The sequence below is a fragment of the Haplochromis burtoni genome, unplaced genomic scaffold (assembly GCF_018398535.1).
Source record: "Haplochromis burtoni strain Fernald_Lab_line unplaced genomic scaffold, NCSU_Asbu1 Contig_292, whole genome shotgun sequence".
NCBI classification, from domain to species: domain Eukaryota; kingdom Metazoa; phylum Chordata; class Actinopteri; order Cichliformes; family Cichlidae; genus Haplochromis; species Haplochromis burtoni.
Window position 1 is genome coordinate 174,483 of NW_024582653.1, and position 9,896 is coordinate 184,378.

General features: G+C 37.1%; 1 protein-coding gene across 7 annotated transcripts in view; it reads left to right on the forward strand.

Moving 5' to 3' along the window:
• The window catches only part of mcf2l2 (MCF.2 cell line derived transforming sequence-like 2), a 106,776-nt gene that overhangs the window by 79,789 nt on the left and 17,091 nt on the right, over positions 1-9,896 (forward strand). For 6 of the 7 annotated variants that reach the window (XM_005940451.2, XM_005940452.3, XM_005940449.3 and 3 more), the window contains 4 exons: positions 1,945-2,040; positions 3,196-3,294; positions 7,630-7,701; positions 8,186-8,296. The exons of the other annotated variant lie outside the window; for it this stretch is intronic. In XM_005940451.2, coding sequence (XP_005940513.1) covers positions 1,945-2,040; positions 3,196-3,294; positions 7,630-7,701; positions 8,186-8,296 — 378 coding nt within the window. The remainder of the gene's footprint in view (positions 1-1,944; positions 2,041-3,195; positions 3,295-7,629; positions 7,702-8,185; positions 8,297-9,896) is intronic. 7 annotated transcript variants of the gene reach the window in all.

A 9,896-nucleotide genomic window follows, 5' to 3' on the forward strand; every position in this document is an offset into this window, starting at 1 on the left:
TAGCAGGACTTTTGCTGATTGCCGACCTGTTTTATTTATCATGTTTATTGTGTATTTAAGATGAAGTAGCTTTTCTGGTCTTCAGTAAACAAAGCTTGATGTATTGATCTTTTGATGGTGTGAGCCATGCACTGCTCCCTTAGAAATCCTCAGTGTAGCCATACTTTGGCGTTGAGAAAGCCAGCCTTTGCTCAGAATAACAATGTGACTACTGACAGTTTCACTTAGTTCTGATGCCATGTTTCCCATGCTTAGAGTGCTACTTGGTAAGCAATGTTCCACTAGAAGCATGAGGCACATACATCTTTCTAATAGGTGAATATAGGGCTTTATGTGTACAAGCCCCTGATGAGTTGTTTAAATCCATGGATCATCTGAGCAATGCTTCATTGGACAAAAAAAAACCAACATACAAAAATATGACATTTTTTACAAAGCATACACTGTAGATAAAAGATGTAATTAACGGTTGCAGCGAGCACTTTTAGGCCCACAGAACCAGAGGCTTCAATTTTATACAGTGCATAGTCTATGTACAAAGGAGTGAACATGGTCAATGACTTCTAATCTGCTTCAGTATAGCTGCTGACCTAGAAGCAGTGGAGAAACTGAAATATTCTTTTCATTTTACAGGGTAAAAATTATTGTGTGGTTATTATAAATATTTCAAGACCCTGAAACATCTTGCGTTTACATGAAAATATGTCAGATTTTGATGGGGTCTCAATCCTTTTTTGCTAAAACTCTTTCACATTCCTTAAAAAATTGTCAATTATTGAGTTTCTCTGGACTGATGGCTGTGGTTAGGGAACTTTAGCCATAGTTATTATCTGAGGAAAGTGGCTCAATGTGTTATGTGTTTTCCAAAAAAAAAAAACCTCTATGAGGGGAAAATTGAACAGATGTGAAGTGAAGACTTTCACCAAAATCTCCATTTTTGTAAGTCTATGTTTTCATTGTTATTGTCATTTATCTTGTAGTATTAGCTTCTCTTCTTTGGACATAGATGATCCATTCAAGGTTTAAGATGGAAGAATTAAGTCCCTCTTTCACTTAGCTTCCTTTGGCCAGTTGTACCGTTTAACTTCAATGTTTAATATGACATAATTTCATATTTCAACAGCACAAAATACAGATAATAACAAATAGTAATAATCTATAGTAGATTCCTAAATATCAGTCTTAGGAAACAATCTGCTTTTATGACAGAATTTTCTGCTTTCCATCATCTGCACAGTAGTTGGAAGAAGGGAACTATTAGATTTGACTGCCTCACATGATCGAAAGCATCTTGGACAGAATGATGATTTTACACTTTGACAGCAAATGATAAAAAGGTTATCTGAAAGTCGAACCGTAAGTGAGTCAGAATAATGAATGAAAGTTGCAGTGTATGTGAGAAAAATCCTTAAATATCCTGCACGCTTTGCATGGAAGATTGCATAAAATTATCTGCATGCCAATGTCACAAAGTGATGGACAATTATGCCAAATTCTTTCAAGAAGTTAATTCTGGTAAACGAGCCACTATTGACTCCGAGTCCAAGGATACAGTACATTAATTTTAATCTGTTGATATTATTGTTGAATAAACAGTTGAAAAAGTGTTGGCAAATATGTCTTGTGGTGTAGTTCAAGTTTACCACATGTGAGAGGAAAAATCTCTTTTAAGTATTTTATTTTCTAAGGTATAAGTTTGACGTAATGAAACGTTGACTCATGGGGAAAAGGTATGTGTCTCCATATGGTACAGTATACTTGCTTCATAAACAACCTGCAAGTGTTTAGTAAGTCTGCAATTCAAGTCAAGACAAGAAATACTATTAGAGCACTTTGACAGCCATATAAACCCTTTGCATCACTTTATTCTTTTCAAGCAACGCTCAAACTGCTTCTTCTTTCTCTAATGTACTAACTTCTGCTTAATCTCGCTTTGCTACGTAGCTGACGCTTCAGCCAGCCAGTCAGGCTACTCGGCTGTTAATGCTAGGAAGCATTTCACCTTGCAAGGACTTTCCAACAGGAGGTCTCTTCCCGCAGGTAACAGCAATATGCCGAGTGCTCGCTAAATCCACCTGTATCGCCATCTTTATCATCATCACTGGCATCTTTGTCAACATTATCATCTGTTGTTTGCTCTTTTTATCTATAATTGCTGTCACGATAATGTTGATCGTAATGATAATTGTCATCATCATGAACGGCAGCAGCATCTGCCCTTTGTAGTTAAGTCTTTTCGCTCCGGTGCATGCCACTTAGTTCTTGCACGGATTTCTCTATGTGCATTGCAGTGTCTGCCATATCTCACACAATAAGACCGCATCTCCATCCACTCCTCTGTCTGTGCTTTTATCTGTTCACGTCTGTGTCATCTGCCCCTGCTTGCACTGCAACAACTGTGATTTAGAAAAGAATGGGATGGAGTTCTGTCGAAGAGGCATGATTTGACAGCAGGTGATGGACAGATGAAGACAAAGAGTAGCTGGGCAGCAATATATGGTGAAGCATTACACGGCATTTCACCTCACAGTACCAAAGCCCTCTTGACATTGTAATATGTTTAAACATATCTGAAGGAAGAAGAGACTTGTTTTTGTTTCACAGCAGTACGACCACACGGGTACGCTGATGACACAGTTGGAGGAATGAGAGAGCAGTTTTGAAAGACAGTCATCTCCAGTCACGTTTAAGTCACTAGACGGCAGACACGTCGACTGATAGAAACCTTTCTTTAAAATTAGTGAAAACTATCCCACTGTTGTGTTGCAGTGATGTTGCATCAGGTAAAACAAAACAAAAAAATCATACTTATTTCATTAGTGATGACTAAGAGGGAATCCTTCTACTTTAGACTTTTGTATCAGTCCAATTTAATTTTTATTGGCATGTCTAAACTTAGATTCTGAAAGTAAAATCTTAGTAAACTCTCAAAACAATCATTTTTCTTTCTCAGTTGCATTTTATGGTCTTTCCTAGAGAATGTATAGATGATTGGTTATTAAGATGGCAGTGCTAAGAAAGACCGTGAAGGCTGCTTTCTCTTTGTCTTTGATTTGCATTCTATTTAATGCCCAGAGTCGCTGTCCATCCTCCTCTTCCTTGTCATTTCGCCTCTTTTTAAAACCCGTTACTAAAGCTTTCTCTCCCCGTGCTTTTTCCTTTCTTCTTTTCCTCCTGACCCCTTTCCGGCTTTAGAACCTGCTGCTAAAGAGGCTGAGGTCCCCCGCCGCTTCTCTCTCACTTCGTCTCTTGCTTCCTCTTCCTCCTCCTCCTTCGCTACACGGCGCACAAAAGGTACCAGCCTTTGTAGTTTCTTCCTGCTCTTTACAGCCTTTTTCTTATTTTGATCACATTGGCTGCGTTGTTACTGATGTGCATCTCAATAGGATGAATTCTAATTATTACAGTAAGTAGTTGTGAAGTGTCAAACAAAAAGGATGCATTGCTATATCGTACATATTTTAAAGTGAAAAGAAATTACATGTTTTGTGGGCTGGATCAAAAAGGAAGAATTGAACATTTTGCATTTTTATTATCATTACAATGGCGGTTGTTTGTTTTCTTTATTGCCAGCTTTTGATTTGATTTGATTTTCTTTGGTCCACCGTACCAAACCTATTCTCCAAAAATACAGATGCAGGGAGAGGTTTGGAGAACTGAATGTTTTCACAGATTTCAGCAGAGATTTTCTCTCCACACTTCTTTTCCTCCAACCAGTTGAGGCAGATGGGCACCCTGTCTGAGTGTGACTCTGATGGAGGTTTTCTTCCTGATAAAAGTCAGTGGTTTTTCACCCCTCTTGCCAAGAGCTGCCCAAGAGGAATTGTAAGAAAGAGCCAGGGTCCACTTTTCTGTACAATGAGAATTCAAGTGAATCGAAACCGTGACAAATTTGTTTCGTATTGAGGTTATTTTAATGTTTTTCATTGTATTTTAAACAGGTGACTAGCTTATAGTGCATTGCCACACACCTGCCAATTTGTTTTGGGGTTTTGTTTACTCAGCTAAAATAGGAAATATAATTAAAGATGTGTTTTAAACATTAACCCATAATTTCACCTATGGAGAAAGGTGGGCTAGAGCTTACCTCTCATTATATCTGAGAGAGCCTAAACATCCAGTCTTTTGTGTGATTTACAGAGTGCCAAACAGAGTTTCTTTGTGTGTCTTTGCTAACAGTAAATCATTTCTAAAACAGAGCAACATATGAGTTTGATCAGTACGTGTATGTGTATCACTCCTGTAAGCTTACAGTGATTCTGACCCACAGCAACATACAGACTTGAATCTACAGCTCACTTTAGATTTCTTGCTCACGTTTCTCTGTTAGCTACAAGCATGGATACATTATGCGTATTAGCTTGCCAAATTAGCTTCCATATGCACATCCCCTGGGAGACGAGTGCACTTCTAGTATCAGTTTGCTGGCTAAATAGCAAATTAGCTGGTCAGCAACTTCACCATATTCTCCTCTCTTGAGATTTGATTCGTGTCTGATAGAGAATTGCTAAAAACACAATGAGAGAAAGAAGAGATGGACGAGAGGTGGGCAGGCATTCAGTACAGATACTTTTTTTAAGCAACTGTAATGAAATAAGAATTTTGATAAGGTGACATTTGGAATGCAGGGTGACATTAAAAGTGGCAATAGAAGTGCAATATCTCTTACGAATACAGATGAGACACTGATTTTCAAGGAGGCAGAGGCAGGAAAAGAATTCAAATTGAACTTTAAAAAAAACTATTTCCATTCAGTCTCACTGTCCTCTTTTTATTGCATTTCTTTTATTATCCCTCATGCAGCTGAGACTGACCGATCAGAGCACTGCAGGCCACAGTGCTCAGCGGAGGTCTGAGCGTGGCTGTTGCTTTTCGGCCTGTATTTTTAATTCTAATCCACACTGTGTGCTAAGCAAGGAACAATATTACTCTATATTGCTTGATATTGTTGAAACAGATATGAAAATCTGTAGCACTACCGTGTAATTTTAATTGCATGCAGCTTTATATTTAAAACTGAGAAATGTGAATTATGAGTAATTGAACATATGGGCTGTATTTTGTTCATCACTCCCTCATAGCACCTAAAACATTTTTGTAAGATAAACGTGTGATTTCCATGAAATACAAGCAGGAGAACAGGTGTAAAAATGAAAATGAATAAAGACTGAATTCCATTTAGAGACATTATTTTTTACGACTCTGCACTGTTACGTCTTCACTGGACAGACCAGTGCTATCATTAATGTAGTTCATAACACTTGTGCTTTTTTCTGGTGTGATAGATATCTGATATGGAAGCAAAAAATAAATAAATGTGGTGTTGAGGCAGTGTTTTTACACAGATGTTAGTGTTACCATGCTGTGTTTCAACATCATGTCTTTATGTTGTGCTTCTAAGGAGCCAGGTTTTATTTTTATTTTTTAAAAGTGGTCTTGTAATAGTTCTTCAGCCCTTCTTAAGGTCCCTCAAAGTTTCTTTGGATGCTTTTTCAGTCATTTTCAGTCCCTGTCTCTGACTGGTGTCAGAGGAATATTTTGGGTTTTTTTTAAAGCTGCTTAACACTGACATATGAATCATTCAAGAATAAAAAAAGACACCCAGTTGAAGGGATGAGCCAGCGTTGTGTCTACGCATAACACACAACTTAGCAAAGAAGCAACTTTAAATTGTATCTTTGGGCATTTTCTTACAAGCAGCCTTTCACAAAAACACATCATTTGTTCCCATTTCTTAATTTGAATCTATGAAAAATGCAAAAGATAACACAGTGTGACAAGCATGAAATAGTATTTCAACAGCATGATTCCCAAAGAGATATTAGCCAAAAATGTGGCATGTGTGGGCTTCCCATGCAGAGAGTCCTCAACACACTTGAGGAAACGGGACAAGTAGAGAAGATAAAGCGAAAGGCCTAATAAGGTATTTAAGTCATGTCATTAAGAAATAGGAGGTAAACATCTGGCCATTCAGTTGATACATCTAATGTTCAAAGAACTGTCAGTAGAAATAGTCTCAGTAGAAGGGTGGATGTGGAGAAGCCATTTTTTAGGAAGGGAGACAGGGAAAAAAGGCTGAAGTTCGCCAAAATTTTACAAAAATTTAACTAAAAATCGGAGGTAATAGGTCTGATGGAGGGATTCATTCAATTTTCAAATATAAGCTGTCGATATGTTTATCAAAGATCAGAAGAGAGGTTTCAGGTTTTTCATTTCAGCCACTGTTCTTGGGGATTTTGTCAAAATTAATTAAATTATGAATGTGTAAAAGTACTGTCACATTTTGATCCACTGTGTAGCCGCCTGGAAGTTGTGTGATTAATTTTTTAGCATCACAATGATCCCTAACACACTGACAGTGTAGTAGAAGAAATGTCTGGAACATGCAGTAGAACACGATCAGTCGTGGCCTATGACTCCCCAGAACTCTAACTCAACATTGTTGAAGCAACATTGTCATTCAAGTCAAGTCAGTTTATCTATAAGCACATTTAAAAACAACACACGTTGACCAAAGCGCTGTACAAACTGGAAAAACAATTGTTGGATCATATTGACAGAGAATGGAACAAAACATAGTCAACAGGAGAAGAAAGCTTGCTTAAGCGACTTCAGAGAGAGAGTTCTTGCACAGTACTGTATCAGTAACTACTTGATATAGTTTTTATCTTAAAAAAAGTTGTAGAACTCTTAATCATTAAGTCCAAGTAACATAAAGTATGTATTGTATGATTGATTGTGTCTATTACTGGTAAAAACTAGGGACATGCATACATGTCAGGGGGATTCAAAGCCAGCTTACTCCCTGCAGTGCACAAATTATCACCAGTGGGTAGAAGACATGTTTCCATCTGCATACATTATGGTTGGAGAAACTCACGTATCAAATATGATACCAGGCACATTATAATATTACATGTGGGGCTTTATAGTACGTCAATCAAAACACATTTTCAGTTTGATTTTGTATGTGCAGATTTGTTTTTCAATGAATCAATAATTATAGATGTTTTGTGGTCAAAGGTCAAATATTTCTCACAAAAGATGAAAAAAACAATTCAAACAACAATAATGTTTGCCAGCATTAAAGATTCAGAAAATACTTTAGTTACAACATATGAGAGATTACATAAGAGTCAGAAGCTACCGGTAACCATGTAGCATGCATTCTCAGGTTTTAAATGAAGCAGCTGCAGCATCAGTTCTATATTCTATTTAATTATGCTGATGGTCATGAATTAAATCCTGAAGAAAAGCATCCATTTCATTTATTCTCCAGCAAAAATAATTTTTTTAAATATAGCTGGAAAGATGGAAAAATTATTTTTTGTCAACTAATTGCTCTCATCTTTAGAAACTCTGTATCCAGGTGTCTATTACTGCATGGAAAATATGACTCTTTTCTTTTAAAAAAAATTAAAGTCATAATGGTCTTAAGATGATTCAGCCCACTTATGGCCTATGTCTAAATGACAAAATGCTTTTTAACAGAAAATAATATTACAGCTTTCTAATGTCTAAAAGGGGCTTTAAAAGGTTGATGAAAGGTGATTTGGGATTATGCAACCGTTTTTCTAATATGCTGGTTTCTCATTAATTCTCTTGTTGCGTGTTATTTCCTCTGCCCAGGTCCCCTCTCTGCTAGCATAAAGAGCAAAAGGCATGAAATAAAGAGTGATCCCACTCCATTTGGTTATGAAGGTACAAGGAGAAAGATGTTATTTCTTGATTGACTGTGCTTCTTTATTTCTGGATGATGTGTTTCACCTTTTGTAGTTCCATTTCGTGCGTGCTTTGGTGACTTGTAGGTGGTTTGCGATGTTCTTTTTGTCAGTGCATGAGCATCAAATGAAATTGGTATCATTTGTGTGTGTGTGTGTGTGTGTGTGTGTGTGTGTGTGTGTGTGTGTGTGTGTGTGTGTGTGTGTGTGTGTAGCTTTTGTGTGTTTTGATCACAGATTTTCCCTGGTAGTTGTTTGGTGTTTTCTGTTGCTTGTTTATTTTTTTCTCTCGTTGATCCTGCATGGATACAGTTGCATGGTTTTCTTATTAGACAGCACACTGACTGGATGTAATTGTGCAACTTTTAGAAATTGTGCTTTTTAAATACAGGTTTTGGGTTTTTGTGGTGCAGTTTAACGGTTGTGATGACAAAATTGGTATAAAGCAGTTGGCTTCCCTCCAGATACATTGCGCGGCGCTATGGCAGCAGTCAGGAAACGTCAGAGTATGACTAGCAGCACTTCTGCTGGTCCTGGTGGCACCTCAGCTGTCCCTAGATCCACTTCCCAACCAGGTAACTACAGGGGAGGATTCATCTCCTCCAGTCACTTGAGAGACTATCATCCTGTGGAGTTGATTTCAATTTTATGTGAAAGTACATTTTGTTTTTTGTTTTGTTTTTTAGTTTTCCTCCTTTTGCATCACATTGACTGTCTTCTTTAAAAACATAAACAGAGGCTATGTCTGTCAAATGGCTTCAAACTACTGACCAGTCCAAGTGTCCTTGTAATGATGTGCTTTCGTTGAGAGTTTTTATTTTTCTACTCCCTTGTTAAATAAAGCTTAAACAAATTTAAGAAAGAAAGAAAATTCAAATGTCAACTGGTTTGAGGGAAGTGGTAAAAACCTTTCATAAACCCATCAAAGGAACATTTTTCGATGTTAATAATTTAACATGATTAATTTCTTCTGTCTTCCTGTGCACATGCTCAGCCTTGTATAATCTCCTCTCTAGCTTCTCTTAAACATAAACCTCTAAATAATCAAAAACAACATGATAACAGCACCTATTGCTGTTTCCTAAGCAGGAACAGAGACCCATTTAGAGGCAGATAAGAAAACATGTGCCAAAGATATATTATTAAATCACAGTTAACCTTCAAATTTTAACTTTGAAGCCTTTCAGACAGACAATCTGTACATGCGACCACATCAGCTCCAAGGCTAAAAATAACTGTTGAATGATGATATATAGATGGGATCTGATGTTGAAGCCAGATACTAAACCAGTAGTGAGAAGATAATGGAAAACCACAGACTTGAAAACATACCGAATGTTTGATATGAGTGTAACAAACAAGTGGTTGTTATAGATCACAAAAGAATTTGAAACTGCTCAAAATTATGCAGAATTATTGTAGGCCATATAAAAATGAGAAGAAAAGAGGCTTGTGACCACATTTTGATGACTATTTTGTGCCTTCATAGATTAAATAAAAAGAAAGAAAGGAGGATAAGAGAGCTTATCACATATGCTGACTCTGGCTTTTTGTCCATAAGTTATACAGCTATGAAGAAAGACTGACTGGACAACGTAGCTACATCATTTCTCAAAAAAGGGGGAGATTTTGCAGCGTTTAGCCTAATTTGCCATACAGAAGAAATGAAGTTCCCCATCAACACTGTGAATATAAATGGATGCTTTTGTTTTCATTTCATTTTGGTTTTTGTGCGTTCCTTATTGTGTTTTTTGTTGTTTTTTCCTTTTTGAATTTTGGGGACTCACTGAACTCAGCATTCTGTCAGAATTCATCAAGCACAAATAAGCTGTTGTGATTTGGTGCGATATGAATAAAATTGAAGTGAATTTACAAATAAGAAAGTTAGTTTTCAAGCAGCCCTTTCTTGAGATGAATTTCAAACCTCAGCAACCGTAAAATGGAGACGGAAAGTAGATGTGCAGTGGAAGAACCTGCTCACCCCACCTAAACCATGAAGAAAACAGACACTGTTATCAAAGTTAGGTCTGATTATCACTACTGCCTTTGGTGGGGTGTTGTGATGGTGTTAGCTGTGACGTCAAATGGAAAATACCTGGTGCTGGTGGTGACAGACTTGAAACATTCAAATCTCCCTTAGTTTTATAGAAGCACAAATTTAATATATAATTCCAA